This window comes from Symphalangus syndactylus, chromosome 12 (genome assembly GCF_028878055.3).
Source record: "Symphalangus syndactylus isolate Jambi chromosome 12, NHGRI_mSymSyn1-v2.1_pri, whole genome shotgun sequence".
Taxonomy (NCBI): Eukaryota; Metazoa; Chordata; class Mammalia; order Primates; family Hylobatidae; genus Symphalangus; species Symphalangus syndactylus.
This window is the reverse complement of record NC_072441.2, coordinates 28364636-28381397: the sequence shown is the minus strand read 5'-3', so window position 1 is coordinate 28381397 and position 16762 is coordinate 28364636. Positions and strand designations below refer to the sequence as shown.

The following is a 16762-nucleotide window of genomic DNA, read 5'->3' as shown; positions in this document are numbered from 1 at the left end:
AATCTGAGTACTGGGAAAAATTCTGTGAGCAAAGTACATATATTTTCTTTAAAAATCTTTGAAGTTCAATTCTCTAATCACAGGAAAAAAATGCAGAAGTATTTATATTTCTGATGAATTTTTTTGAATGTAAGAAATCACTAGGCAAATAGAGGTGTTGGCATGAGTGAAGAGCCTGTGAGGCAGAGTGGAAAGCATTTGCAAAGGCACAGAGGTATTGATAGAGCTTGGCACATGCAAGTGACAACAAGTAGTTTCGTGTTCTTGGAGTTTGGAGGATATGTTTGAGCATGTCAAATGATGCTGGAGACAAAAACGGGATTAAAATAGCAAATGGTGTTATATGTAATACTAAGGAGACAGGACTTTATCTTGCAAGATCTTGGGGAAACATTTCAGGCATTTATATGACCTGATTTTTATTCTAGAAAAATCATCCTGTATTCTGTAATTTTGGAGTGGAGGGAAATTGAATATAAGGGAATTAGGAGTCTATTATAATGGCTTAGGTATAGCATATAAGGAACAGATTGAAGGGCTATTTGATAGAATTTAGTGATTTATTGAATGGAAAAGGGTGCGAGAGAAAGAGGAATATGGGTTTATTACTTGGTTGACAAGATGAAGAATCGTTTTTATGACTATATAGATAATACAATGTGAGTGTGGATTGATTCAAGTTAGGGAGATAATTATTTATGGTTTTGACATGAAAGTAAATAAATGGAATTGGAAGTTTATTTTATATGCCTGTAATTTAAGAAAGAATGTCTGACAGGAGATTACAGCTATGTGGATAATCTAGGTATGCGAGGCAGTAAGATATAACAAGGAAGGTGATCACTTGAGAAGAGTTAGCCAAGAATGATGAAAAAGAATGAAAATCTGAGTTAAATCAAATATTTAAATGTTTGCAGAAGAAAATGAACCAGCAAAACAGACTAAGAAAAGTTTAAAAGGGAGAAAAAGAGTGTGATGTCTTTGTAGCCATGCAAAATAATTGAGTTACAAGAATAAATTGATTGACATTGTTAAGTCAATCTTGGAGGCCAACAATGATGATTACTTAGTATTTTAACAGTCAATTGATAATCAAATGCCAGTTATAGACCAGATATCTCAGTTAGTCCAGATATGTAGGATGAAGAGTTGTTAAATTTGGTGAGCTTATATGAAGATATACCAGTGATTGCATTAAAGAATAATTTGTCAGCTAAAAACATCAGGATTAATAAATAGAGACCTTATTCAAAAAGCTGATTGCACGTGGGGGAGAGGAACTATTGCAATAGGCAGAGTGGGATTATTACAATATGGAGAATGTTCTGACCATAAGATCTGCAAAAGTCATAATGGTTAGGCAAAAGAATTTCTCATTTATAAGGAGGAACAAACAAGACTGTAAATAAATGAATGTGGGAAAGTGGAATGAAGAAAAGTGGTATGGTCTGACCTTAGAGCACAGACTGTTTTACCCTGAGACAAACCTATTCTTAGGAGGGGCTGTTAAAGGGAGACTGTGTGCTGGCTAGGGCTGATGGTAGCCCAAAGTTCAGGGGCCCAGAGGAAGGAAATAATCTCAACTAAAGTTTGGCTAACAAATATTTTATTCCAATTGATCGGTAGGGACAAAACCTTTCAGCTAATTGTTAAAGAAGGGAAGAATGGGAATTTGGAAGGTCTGTGGTCAGGTCTTGTTATAAACAAACAAGAAAGGCATCCAAGAGTATTATTTAAGTCAGTCATAAAGAGCAGGGTGCTTCTTTTCAGTAAGCCATTTCCTGAAACAAAGGACTGAGGAGATTTCTTAACTTTCATTGTTTTCCAAGAACACGGGTCAGGTAAAACTCAACATTGTCGAGAGTGGCAAGTGAATTATTTCACAGGACACAGGATAATATTGTATAAAGACACTGAATGCAGATCAACATCAAGAAAGTCTTCTTGGGGGAAGGAACTGAGTCTCCCAAAGACTAAAATTGTGAAACAAATCATTGAAAAAGGCAGTTTAAGAAATACAGATGGCATTTGTAAAAAGCATTTAAGTTTGATTATCAGGTAATTCTATGTAGGATAAATGGAGATGAGATTAAGGAGCTAGGATGGGACTAAATCAAGAAGGACTTTGTGTGGCAAACCAAGACATTTGTAATTTGTCTTTCATTGCTAAGCCAATAAATATATTAATCTAGAATGTCATATGATAAGATTTGCATTTTGGAATGCTCCATCTAGCAATAGTGCATTTTATGGTTTGGAGGAAGTGAGGGAACAGGAATTAATGAAAATATAAGTTAGGAGAATTTTAGTAAGTTAGGGAAGTGGTGTTAAAGACATGGGAAAAGCAATGGCAGAAAATAGAAGAAAAAAAGAGGTAAGACTGATATTTGGGATGTTGAATGTACTGCATCTAGTAACATTTGCATGCCAGGAAGCATAAAAAAAGAGAGAACCTAGGATGGTTCCAGGGTTTCTGGTTTAGGTAACTGTGGGCAGTGGTACCATTTACTAAGGTAGTGTATATGAGAAAGCAGGTTGGGAAAGAAGATTCATATTTGGGAAAGTTGTATTTAGTTAGATATCAGTTTGACTATATTGTTACATAGCTCAGGAGAGAGGTCAGGCCTAAACATAGACATCTGAGAGTCTGTAGCACAAAGGTGAGTGTTCAAGCTATGAACTTAGAAGTGGTCATTTGGAGGATGTGTAGAGATTAAAAAGCGACATAGAGAAAATTCTTTCAATGTAACAATGAAGTGATAAACATGGTATATATAGTTTTTTTTTAAAGTGCAGAAGTAAACAAGATTTAGAGGAAAACTGAAAGGAGTGTAGTACAGAATCTAATTTCAAGGAGGCAATGTCCAATGTTAACTCTAAAAAAGTGCCCTTGGATGATAGGGATAGAAGCCAGTGGAATGAGATACAGAAAAAAAAAAAAGTGGGAGAAACAAATGTGGAATTCTGTTTCTAGATTTTGGACTCTTAATGAAAGTTAGATATAAAGGATTGAGAGTTAGGATTTAAGGATAGGTAAAGTTAGATCATCTTTATATATGAACAGATAGTGCTAGCAGAGGGAGAGCCTTAGAAAATAGATAATGAGACTCATAACAGTGACAGAGTGCCAATCTTAGACAAAAAGAGAGATACTTCTTGTTTTAAGTTTGAGTAGAAGGCACTTCTACTCAGTATAGATAGGAATATAGTTAAATTTACAGAGAATGGAGGGGAGTTAATTAATGGAGTTCAGACTTGATGGCTCTAGTTTCTCTGTGAAAAAAGAAGCAGAGTGTTTAGGAACCTCCAGGGAATGGACTGGAAGAGTATTGAATAGTGTCAAAGGTTTTCAGTAGCTAATGTTGGGAATGGAATAAAGACAGAGCCAAGGAAATAAGTTTATAATTAGCAATGAGTGTTTGAAAGTATAAATTGGAAGCAGCACTAATCTGCAAGGTGTTGTGATTTTTTTTTTGTTTCCTGTAAACTTTTTTATTGAGTTCATATGCAGAAAGGGTGTATGTTTTAAGTGTAATAGGGTTGATATCTTCAGAAGAGGTGCTTCATAAACAATGCAATTGTCAGTATTTTTAATGCATTATCTTACATTCAAAACATAAATAGTGACCTTATTTCTAACCAGTCAAGTTGTCAATGAAATATACTGAGCCTACGATCTCAAATCTAAAAATTTTCAGGAAAGGAGATCTTTCTCAAAGCCAATACAGGATCTTTTCCAAGATAATTTGCTGCGTTCCAATAAAAGTGTCCAACATTCTAGTTAAGCTACAACAAAATTTTTACTATACATTATTTTATGAATCAAAGTATATCAATTTTCTTTATGGGGGCTGACAGAGTATTTGCAGTTTCATTGGACACCTGTTTGTGCCACTACCATTTAGAGAGCAGAATGATTATGGTTAAAATTTTATACGTATATTATCAGATTGGGAAAAGAATCTTTAATGGAAAAAGTTGTCATCATGAATCTTACGTTTTGTGTAGAGAATTGAAATTATCTGATGCTACTAATTACTGTTCTTTTACTCTAATAATAAAAATGTATTTATTATTTTTATTACTCAGTTTCATTGCTATAAAGAAATACCTGAGGCTGGGTAATTTATAAAGAAAAGAGGTTTATTTTGGCCCATGGTTCTATAGGTTATATAGGAAGTACGGTGCTGGCATCTGCTTCTGGTGAGGGCCTCAGGAAGCCTACAATCATGGTAGAAGGTGAATGGGAGGCAGGCAAGTCACATGGTGAGAGAGGGAGCAGGAGACAGAAGGGGTGGTCCCACAACCAGATTGCATGTGAACTATATGAGCAAGAAGTCACTCATCATCAAAAGGATGACACTAAGCCATTCAGGAGGGAACAGCCCCCATGATCCAATACCTCCCATAAGCCCCTATCTCTAGCATTGGGGATTGCATTTCAACATAAGATTTAGAGGGCACAAACATCCAACCATATCATAATTTAACTATAATGCCTGTAAGACCTTGTGAACATTTTGTTAGTTTATTTAAACCAATAGATTACCAAATTTAAAATATCTTTTGGAAATACTTTCATGAAAGATAAAAATTATTAATTATATTTTCTTTATACAGGGAACAACCTATGAAGAGGAAATTAATAATATTAAACATATTACTTCAAAAATTAATGCAATTCTGGCTCATAATTCACCAGTTTTGATTGTTCAAAGATGGATACGTGGTTTCTTAGTTAGAAAAAATTTGAGGTATGTTTTGTTTTACCATTTGAATATTGAAATAAGAATGTGAAGAAATAAATGATAAGGAGTCAATTCTCCAATAATTTGCATTTTTGTATTCTCTATCATCAAAATGGTGTAGTCTGTTTAACCTAACTTTAAGAAAAATACCACAGACTCTATAGTAATATAATATTTGACATAATCAACATTTGATATTTTATTTTTTCTTTTCAATTTACCATACAAATACAAATGTAAGCCATGGATTATATAATGGGATACAATAGAAATATAAAACATGGAACATATACGGAAGATTTTATATTTTGTTTCGATGCAAATACAATTTTGCTGACACATCTGCTACCACATCAATCTATATTGTCCTTTATTTAGTTGTCTTTTCCTCTTTTCTTGTTCCTTGCATTCCTTTGCAGTAGCTAAGCTTTGCAAATAAATGGAAACCTTTTTGCTAGAATTTCTCAACATTGTACTTACAGAGATAAGATAGGATACTCTGTCATAAATTTATAGTATTGGTCATACCAAACGTAAAACATATGAAAAACTAAATGAAAATATTCATATAGCTTATTCTAGTTGGTAAAGTTCAGAAGAGGCCCTGAAATATAGATAGGATTAACGTAGATCTGGAATAAGAAAACAGACATTTGTTGATAAAGCAAGATTAGGAAGTTTCACTGAAATGAGATTCAACATTCTGTGGTAAGATAGATACAATGAGATACAATGCCTTCCAGCACAAGCCAATATATGCTAAATCATAGATGGCAATAGTCCTGATAAAGAGAAACAAGTATGAGGGATAAGTAGTGAAACTGACCATAAATACAGTGCCTCCAACTTCTGAGGAAGTGGTTCCACATAATTTTCCACACTGAGGTCAAAATATGAGAGAACATCATCTCACATTGGAGACAAGTCAAATTATCTGAGTAAAGGAGGTGCAAAAGAATCAATCAGGCAGTTGCTGAAAAGTGCATACTTATTTAAAATATTAATTCTGTCTTTATTTTGCATTTAAATTTAATGTGCTCTTTATATTAAATACAGATCTAATTAAAGGGTCTTGTTTTTAGTTTATTCCCCAGGGATTTTTTTCTCTGGTAGAATGAAGGTTCTTACTGACGCTCATGTAACATGGGATGAAAACTTTGTTCATGGAAACAATCTTTAAAAACTAAGCCTGTATGAATAGAGAGTTTTGCAGGAAGAGATTTCATTAATAATATATGGCAGTGTTCAAGACAAAATGATTTGTATTTTCTCTCTCTTTAAAGCTCTGTTCCATTAGTTACATTACTTACCTATGCTGGGCTTGAATTTCTTTATCTGTAAAGTTGTAAAGAACAGGGGATAATAAAAGTACTTATTTCTATTTGCTTGTGGGAATTGAGATGATCAATATAGTGCTCTTAGCACCTGACAAAAGTAGATACTACATTCTTTTTTTTTTTTGAGACGGAGTCTTGCCCTGTCACCCAGGCTGGAGTGCAGTGGCATGATCTCGGCTCGCTGCAACCTCTGACTTCTGGGTTCATGCCATTCTCCTGTCTCAGCCTCCCCAGTAGCTGGGACTACAGGCTTCCGCCGCCACGACCGGCTAATTTTTTATATTTTTAGTAGAGACGGGGTTTCACCGTGTTAGCCATGATGGTCTCACTCTCCTGACCTTGTGATCCGCCCGCCTCAGCCTCCCAAAGTGCTGGGATTACAGGCGTGAGCCACCGCACCCAGCCAAAAGTAGATATTACATTCTTATTAGCTATTATTTAATTTTTTTCTTTTTTCTTTTTTTTTTTTGAGATGGAGTCTCACTCTGTTGCCCAGGCTGGAGTGCAGTGGTGCGATCTCGGCTCACTGCAAGCTCCGCCTCCTGCGTTCACTCCATTCTCCTGCCTCAGCCTCCTAGGTAGCTGGGATTACAGGCACTGGCCACCATGCCCGGCTAATTTTTTTTGTATTTTTGGTAGAGACGGGATTTCACTGTGTTAGCCAGGATGGTCTCGATCTCCTGACCTCATGATCCGCCCGCCTCAGCCTCCCAAAGTGCTGGGATTACAAGTGTGAACCACCGTGCCCGGCCTTAAAAATTTAATTATTATTGTTGTTGTTATATTTAGTGCTCTCTGTGTTATTTGGCCCCATGGGAAATTTTCCTTGGATTTCTTGCTCCCTTCCAGCATGCAGACAGTAATCTTTCACAAATACAAATTTAATCATTTTATTCACCAAGTTAAAGTCCTCCAGTGACTTTCAATTTGTTTAGGACAAATGTTTGGGATATTGCCTCTTTGATGTGTTTCACATACTTTTATTATCACAAGCTCTTACCATACTGTATTATAGTCATCTCTATAGTTATTTATATCTCCAGATTTACTACAAACTCTATGAGATTGTATCTCTGTTTTCCACTCTGTATCTTTAATATGTAACAGAAGGCCTGACACATGTTAGGTGCTCAAAAATATTTTCTGAATTGATTAATACATCAATAAATGGAGAGACAGTGGGAGGTGAAATCAGATCTGGATTCATTCATGGAAAGGTGAAAGTAAGAATTAGGAAATATGAAGAGCTCCCCTGAGAGGCAACTGTAGATTCCCACAACCTAGGGTCCGAGTGATTAGTCCTCTTGTGTCTCTATTTCTAGGCATGAGAAATGTCTCCTCACGCCCAAATATTTTGCACTTTGAAATTTTTAACTTTAAGTACTTGAAATAGATATGGCCAAAATTTATAAAATTATTATTATTAATGCTTTTGTCTTTTAGAGTGGTAGTATTTCTAGTACGGGTGATAGAATATAAGGAAAGCATACTTTTATTCTTAGAATGAAATGTTGTAATTACATTGATAGCCTCCTAAACCTACGTAAAGGCAGCTATACTGAGATCATGGGGAGGATTATTGGTGGTGTTGATGGGTTGTAAAAAAGGAAAAAGAATGGAAAAGAATATAGGAAACAAACATTTATTGAATGTGCAATATATGTAAAGCACCATGTTAGGTACATTAATCCATTATATTATTTAATAAAACAAAGCTTTTGAGTCTTTCTGTATTTTCTGTTTTACAGATGAAACATTAAGAGTTTAAACTTGGTGGGGAGGCTAAGATATGAATCAATATTAGAAAGCCATTTTGTGCTGGTCATTTGTGGTCAGTTATGAAAAGATGAAACTGCGTGTAAATAAATACCAGGTTCCGGTGTTTAACATATTCCAAATTTCATGCTCCTTCTACTTTTCCAACAACACCCCTGAAGTCAGCTTTTCCAAACAGCTCTAGTCCTTTCAGTAAGGAATGGTATTTGGAAAGTAAGATCTAGAAACTAGATGTATTCATTGCTATTGGGGTGCCATTATTCCTAGCCCATTTCAGCAGACGGAATATGGATTATTCTGTCCATCATAATTTCATGTTAACACCCCAAATGTTAATCCAACACAGAGGGTTCTTCACTCCTTTCATTCAACGTTATACTTCCCTTCGAATTTTGGTTGCCAACATTATTAATTTTACTCATTAGCTTAATCCTACAATATACACAAAATAGTTTCATAATTGCTATTACACGCTACTATCAACAACATATTTAATACAATTCAAGATTTGTTGCAGGATTTTTTTAATCATTAGACTGGAGATATATTGTTGAAATAGTTTGTTGAATAGTTACTCATATTTATTTATCATAGTGATGGTAGTTCTTTTCCTACTGATTTTCTTTTTAATTTTAAAAATATTTCTTATTTTAGTCTATTTCACTTAGGAAATTTTTTGTTGTTTTCATTTAAAATTATAATCCTTCTGGTTTAGTCTTTATATATAGAATGAGTTTTTAAATACTTTTTTTCTCATTTCTATCGCTGCATTTCTAAATTTGCTCTTACATGTCTTATATAATTTTCTTGCTATCTTTTTGTTCACTTTGAAATAATAGGTGTAATTTTATTTTTATTTTTTATAAGCTTCACTTTCTGGCCTGCTTCCATTGTCTACAATGATATTGTTATGCTCTTTATTTTCTTCTTATTGTAATTCTCTAAAGGACGAGATAGTGATTTTTCTGCATTGCTGTTTCCATAAAATTAGTTTTTCTTAACTTTAAGGAGAAGCTTTTCTTATTTCAGTATTTAAAACTACTCCTATTGTGTTTGTGTAGCATCCACAGTATCATGGTTCTCTTTCTGATATCTCTGGCTCTGGTTTCTATTACCTCCTTGTTAATATGGATATTTTTCTCTCTCTTTTCACTGTTTTTCTCTGCTACTCAATTGCTATTCTTTTCCCAGGAAATTCTCCTCACTTTGGGCTTTGACCTGTAAGAGAGTTTTGGCTGGTTAGTTTTGGGGGTTTAGAGTCCCGGAATGCTTCAGATCCTTTAGATCTTACCATAGATTTTTTTATTTATTGTATTCACACACTAATGCCCATCCCCCCCACTCCGGATTTAGCTTCTCTTCTATTTGTTTTGTTTCTGTCCATCAAATGCCTCATTACTTTTGTCTGTTTCCTCCTGAATAATTGCTAACACAGCGGTGGGCTTACAATTGTCAATGATTTTTCCCCATTCATTCACATTTTAGATTTCCCGAGGATACCTTGTCACATAGTACCGTTGTAGATATTTTAAAAAATTTGCCTTCTAGTTGTTATGTTTGTTTCTATGAAGGAATCTGGAGAAATTAGAAAACTATGTCACTGCCATAACTATTATCCCACAGTGCCTTTAAAAAGTAGTGTTTACATGTTAAAAGCATCATTCAGGCTGAGGTGGGCAGGTCACGAGGTCAAGAGATGGAGAGCATTCTGGCCAACATGGTGAAACCCCGTCTTTACTAAAAATACAAAAATTAGCTGAGCGTGGTGGTGCATACCTGTAGTCCCAGCTATTCAGGAGGCTGAGGCAGGAGAATTGCTTGAACCCAGGAGGCGGAGGTTGTAGTGGGCCGAGATCGCGCCACTGCCCTCCAGCCTGGTGACAGAGCAAGCTCCATCTAAAAAGAAAAAAAAACAAAACAAAGTGTCATTCAATAACTATTTCTGGCAAACTAAATTTCTGTGACTTTCACATTTTAGGTGATATTTATTAAATAAATACTTATTTCTTAAAACATAAAGTGGAGAGAAATGAAATATCCTGTAGTCATATCATGAGAGGTATGATTAGGGGAACTTGGATATATAAGTATCACAAGAGTAAATTGAAGGCAATTCAAATAATTGACCTCAAATTGTTGAATATTTTCTGTAAGTCAAATAGATAAAAGAATCAGGTATATTGAGTGAAAGTTTTAGAAAGACAAATTTCAGCTTATTTTCCAAGAAAAATGTTTAACTCTGATTGTCTGATTGTATGGTTGCAAATTTCTTTTTGCAGGTAGTGTTAATGTAGGAACCATCTAAATGCTAGGGCTATAATAAACTAGGTTTTAGTAGAAGCGAGAAAAGTCTAAGATACTTAGACTGCATTTTCCAGTAAATATGATTAAAGTACATTAATATACATATTGGAAAAGAACAGCAAAATAGTATGTTATCTTATCCAATGAGGAGCAAGATAAGGAGGCCCATAATCATCACTATATATTACAATTTCCTGAAAGCTTTAGTAAATTTGATAATTAAAAAAAGAATAAATAATATATTTGTATGTTTTACTAATTCAATTCAGTTCTATGTAAGAGGGATCCCCAATATCTTGGCTTAAACTAGGCAGAAATTTTGTTTTTTATATGAGAAGAGTCTACGGTTCAAGAAGTCCAGGCCTGTGATACTGCACAAAATCAAGGGCCCAACCTTCCTCTAACTTTTCAATCTACGTTTCTAATTTGTGTGTTTTATCTTCAAGGTCATTTATGGTCAACATGGCTGCCAGAGTTCCAATCTTTACATCTGATTTTATGCTGGAAGACAGGCAATACTGAATGGCAGAAAGGGGCACATCTCCCGATTATAACAGCAATTTTAATCACCCTTATTGGATATACTGCATTTCCCTTTTCCTACATTTCGTTGGCCAGAATTCCCCTTTCCTACATTTCTTTGGCCAGAATTTAGTTGTATGGGTACACTGGCAGCTAAGAAATAGGGTCTTTTATCTGATCACTTTGTCACCTGTATGAAATTTTGCTACTGTTATACGGATTAAAAAGAGAATTGGAATTGAGTGGTGTCAGGCAGTTTCTGCCACAGAATATTTGAAAGCAAAAGACAAAATAATAATTATTGCCTAGCAGCTACAAATGCTTGTATGAACAAAGGAGAGAGGCTAGAATATCAAGAATCTAAGCATCTGTCTCATGAAGATAGAAAAAAAGCAGAAGTTATACTCAAACAGAGTAAAGGGGAATAAGAAAAGTAGTATCAGAAATGAATGAAATGGAATACAAATATACAATAAACATGAGAAAATGCACATGAAAAAATTAATATATTTAAGAACTCATTATTTGTGGAGAGAAATTGATAGTACTCCAGCAAGACTGATAAAGCAAAGAGTAATTACCAACGTAAAGAATTTAAAAAGCCACATTGCTGTAGGTCTATAGATATTAAAGTAAGAACAACTTTATACCAAAAATTACAATTTTTTTATGTGATATGAAAAAATTCTGTGAAGAAACAATTTTCAAGCTGACAAAGGAAGAAATAAAAATACTAAATAGTTGTACATACATTAAAAAATTGAACACATTCTTGAAGTCCTTTTCAGAAAGAGACATTGAGCCTGGATGAATTTACTGATGAATGATTCTATACATAAGGAAAATATAATGCCATCTTACATAAATTTCCCAGAGAGTAAAAGAAAACACTTTACATATTATTTTGAGAGATCAACAAAACCTTAATACCAAAATCTTACAAAGACGTTACAAGAAAGAAAATTTCAGGTCAGTGTCATGAATACAGATGTAAAAAATCATGAATACAATATTAGAAAATTAGATCCAATGATATAGAAAAAATAATACCTTATAATCAATATAATTTATTCCAGGAATACAAGGTTAGTTTAACATTAGAAAATCACTTATGTTAACAGAATAAAAGAGGAAAATAACACCATGGGCATTCCTCACTTTTGCCCCAAACCATGTTGACTAAAATGTGTGCCTATTATAAGCCAATTGTGTCCTTACTTTGCATGGTTTCAAGGTAAGTAAGATTTGATCTTATTTAATCTCCTCTCACATGTGGTAGGCAGAATTCCTAGGTGACCTACATGGCTTTTGTTCCCTGGTGTTACTCGCATGATCATGTTATGTTCCAGGACAAATGATATTACGCAGATGTAATTAAGATGACTTACTGATAGTTGACCTTAAGAGAGATTATCTAGATGGATCTAACGTTATCTCATGAGTACTTTAAAAACAGAATTTTCACTGAATAACTGAACAAGTGAAGATTCCTCAAGGAAAGCTCCATGCTTCTTCCCCCACAACACACCCTATGCATCTCTTTATCTGTATCTTTTATAATTACAACATCCTTGAGGCCCAAGGACTGGCCTAACCACAACCATAACTACTGCCACCCATGTAGGCCATGTGGAGGCCTAAGGACCAGCATGTCTAGCCCACCATTGCCACAACTGGTGACTGAGGACTGGCCTGACTGGTGTCTCTGTCACCAGCAAAGTCTTGCTACAGCCTCTACCAACAACTGCAGCCTCAGGCACTGAAGAACTCACAGATACTTCTGATGCTAATTCTGGTCAAATAAATTATGCTGAGACTACTCCACTACATCCACCAGATTCAAAGTCAAAGCATCCTATCCAACCAACACTGTAGATACATCTATAACAAAAAGTACTTCCTTACAAAAAATTGGAAAAAGCAACTGTTAACACCAGATGTACAGATGTCAATGTAAGGACACAAGAAACATGAAAAAGCAGGAAACATAATGCCTCCAAAGAAACACAATAATTCTCTATAAACAGATTCCAGAGGAAAAAGTATATTTGAAATGGCTGGAAAAAATTTTTAATGATTTTAAAGGAACTCAATGAAATATAAAGGAACACAGTTAAACAATACAAAGATATCCGAAAAGCAATTCATGACTTGTTGAATGAGAAATTTAAAGTGACCAAATTCTCACATTTTGAAAGACCCAGAAGGAGAAGAGATGGACAGAGATGTAGAAAACCTATTTAATGAAATAATAGCTGAAAACATCTTAAGTCCTGCAAAACATATAGACCCACATACAGAAAGCTTAAAAGTCCTCAAAAAGATTCAACCCCAAAGGGTCTTCTCAGTGGCACATTATAGTTAAACTGACAAAAGACAAAAGCAGAGAGAATGCTAGAGATAGCAAGAGAAAGGCCTCAAGTCACATATAAGGAAATCCCCCTCAGACTAACAGTTAAAACTGTATCCAAAACATGTTTTTATCAATAATGCATGCCTTTTAAATTTTTAAGATTTCTGACACTTTCACTTTATTTTATGGGCATTGTGTTGATATTGGAAAGTGCTCCTGAAATTATTAGCATTTTGACATAAAATCATTATTCTCTACTATGATTGTCAGGGTAGCAACCTATGTTATCAAATATCAAATTAATTGGGTTTGAAAAATACCTTAAAATGTTTTTATTTATCATGAGTTAGAATCTTTCATGGTTGACCAAAGAAAAAGAGTAGATAAAAAGAGAAAAATTTATTTATTTCATATGGAGTTTTTTTAGAATTTTCTTGCTGCCTAGAAAGTTTTAGAGATTAAGTGTACCAAATTAAATTTGCTTTTTAATTTTTATTGTTCGTAGGCAACTCTTTTCTTTTGATACAGAGTCTCACCTGTAGTCCAGGATGGAGTGCACTGTAGTCCAGGATGGAGTGCAGTGGCGTTATCTAAGCTCACTATAACCTCCACCTTCTTGGGCTCAAGCGATTCTTCTACCTCAGCCTCCCGAGTGGCTGGGACCACAGGCACGCATTGCCATGCCTGGCTCATTTTTGTATTTTTTATAGAGATGGAGTTTTGTAATGTTGCCCAGGCTGGTCTCCAACTCCTGGGCTCAAGCAGTCTGCCTGCCTTGTCCTCCTAAAGTGCTGGGATTACAAATGTGAGCTGCCTTGGCTGACCAATCATAGGGAATTCTTATAAAGACTATTTTATTTATTATAAAACAATATAAACTATTTAGGTCTAATCAACTATCCTACTTACTGTGAATTTTTTGGTGTTATTCAAAGTTGACAGTGGATTAGAATCATCAGATAATTTATTCAAGTTCTGGCTTGGCATTGTATGCCAGACATTTTATGTAATTTACTTCATTTGATCCTATAAACAATCCCAAATAACTTGCCTGAGGTTTCAAAACTTGTAAGTTATAGACACAGGACTCAGGCCCATATTTCATGGGTCGTAACCAAATAAAATAAAATAAAATAACTTGTATTATTCTGCTAGCACTTGCTAGATCTTGGGAAAATATTATTTCTTAATTAAATTTTCATAGCAAAGTTATGAAATTTATACAAATGTGCACTACTTGCCTTATAGGCGTGATATAATTATTAATTTTTATCGATCAGTTCATTCTACAAGTATTTATTGAGTGCCTACCATAAGTTAGGCCCTTTCTAGGTGCTGAAGATACAACAGTGGACAAAACATTTAAATTCACTGCCTTTGTGGAGTTTATATTTTAATAGAATTACTATTTTCACATATATAGTGGCATATCATGGAATATATATAATGGTATACTAACATTGTATATGATTTTGCATTATAAATAGCAATTATTTTATTCCTAATAGATTATTTTTGCTGAAATACAGTCAAGCATTGCTTAATGACAAGGATACATTCTGAGAAATGTGTTGTTAGGTGATTTTGTCATTGTGTGAACCCATAGAGAGTACTTTGACAAACTTAGGTTGTATAGCCTACTACACTTAGACAAACTTAGGTGGTATAGCCTATTTGTAGCCTAGGCCACAAATCTGTACAGCATATTACGATACTAAATTTTATAGGCAATTGTAACATAATGATAAATATTTGTGTATCTAAATATAGAAAAGAGAATAAAAGTATGGTAGTATAATTTCATGGGGACTACCAGTGTATATGCAGTTTGTCATTGACTGGAACATCATTATATGGCATAACTATATACTTTGTGAGAAGTTTTAGATGTACACTTGTCTTTATTAACTCATTTGATCCTCACAGCAGTTCTGTCAGGTAAATATAATTACTTCATAGATATGATAGAGAAAATTGAGGATTTATTTTTAAAAGTAGATAAAAAGAAGAGAAATACTACATTTAAATACTTAATACAAATATAATTAAGAAAAAACTAAGTAATTCCTTATATTTCACATTATATTATTGTGAAATATTTTACAAAACTCTTCAAATTTAGATTGTAGGCCTAGTAAACTTGTGATGTTTTTCTGATTATTTGGTTGATGAGTAGTTAATGAGTTATTTCTTTCATAATTGATTAAAGCAAGTAATTTTTTTAATCCTTCTCACATAAAAGTTTAGAAGATTAGATTATGTAGTATCTAGAGTTCTTACTTGCAAACAGCGGAAGCTAACTGTAAATGACTTAGACAATAATAGAATTTGTTAGAGGTTTTTCAGGAAGCTCACGAAAAATTCAGGAAGACACAGTAACTGGCTTTGGAAAATGAACAGCAGTGAGAAGCATGGCAGAGCCGACTCCACCAGAGAGCGTTCCTAGTTTTCTGTTATTATTGGCTACTTGTCTCCCCATTATTCTGTTGCAGCTGTCATGAATACCCTTTTGTTGTCCTTGTGCTTTTGGATTGTCCCTGACAAGTAAAAATCCAGGGAGAAAGCACTGAATTGGTTAAGCTAAGTCATATGACTGTGGCCTTAGCTCTTAGGAAAATGGAAAATGGAATTTGTTTTCTTAAGTCATTCATACGCTAGTGATAACAACATTAGTAGAGGTACCCAAAATGGAAGGATTTTCAGGTGTTGTATACCACTACTAAATGTACATTAAATTATTTTTGTATGCATAGACCATATTATCATAATAAGCAAGATTGATATGGGGTCTCTATTTCTGTAGGTAAAAATATTTTAAATTTAATTTAAAATTGTGTATGTATATGTATATGTATATGTGTGTGTATGTGCATTTATTTTTTATTTTTCCTCAAAAATTTCTAAGGCAATATGGGAGAAAAATGTGTGTGTGTATGTGTGTGTGTGTGTACACATACATGTATGAATTAGGATAAAATATAGATATAAGGTTGGGAAACTATAGTCCGCAGGAAAAATCTGATATCGCCTGTGCATAAGGAATAATGGTTTTTATAACTTAAAAGGATTGTTAGAAAAAAAGAAAAATATGCACTAGAACATATGTACACTCCAAAGCCTACATATTTACTAATTAGCTTTTTATAGAAAAAGTTTGTTAACCCTGACTGATACATAAGATACAATGGAGATAATTTGGTAAATTGTTTTTTTTGCTGGTTTTTTTTTTTTTTTTTTTTTACGGACTGTTACAGTCCTCTGAATTTAAGGATGGCTTGAAGCTGTGTCCAAGAAAGTGAAAAAAAAACCTTTTTTTTCTAATTTTTAAGTTGATAGAAAAATATTAATCTAGTTTCCTTGAAATATAAAATCTATTGAAAATAAAGGAATGTTTCATGTTAAACTGGACTATAGAAATTTGTTCTAGATTAGGTTTCCATATGATAACTAACTTAGAAATCTGCATTGTTTATTACTTGGGCAGTATTTGATATGTGGAGATCCTGGGATCATGCCAAATATGGTTGCAAAGAAGACTCCTTGTCAAATGAAGGGACACTGATTGTAATCTAGGAAATTAGACCAAAGGTCAGGACTAGGAAGTTAGCTAATTTGTCTGTCAAATTTAAGGGCACATTGTTAAGGAGAAAAGAGAAAATACAAGAGCTACTAACTGAAAGGTGCCCAAATAGGTAAAGAATAAATGGATCATAGTTGATTCT

General features: G+C 34.0%; 1 protein-coding gene across 4 annotated transcripts in view; it reads left to right on the top strand.

Annotated features, from left to right (window-relative positions):
- LRRIQ3 (leucine rich repeats and IQ motif containing 3) overlaps positions 1-16762 on the top strand; it is a 416288-nt gene that overhangs the window by 38083 nt on the left and 361443 nt on the right. For all 4 annotated transcript variants that reach the window (XR_010117296.1, XM_063624032.1, XM_063624031.1 and 1 more), the window contains exon 4: positions 4621-4754. Coding sequence is in view for 3 of the 4 variants with exons in the window: in XM_063624032.1 (XP_063480102.1) it covers positions 4621-4754 (134 nt within the window). In the remaining variant the exon portion in view is untranslated. The remainder of the gene's footprint in view (positions 1-4620; positions 4755-16762) is intronic.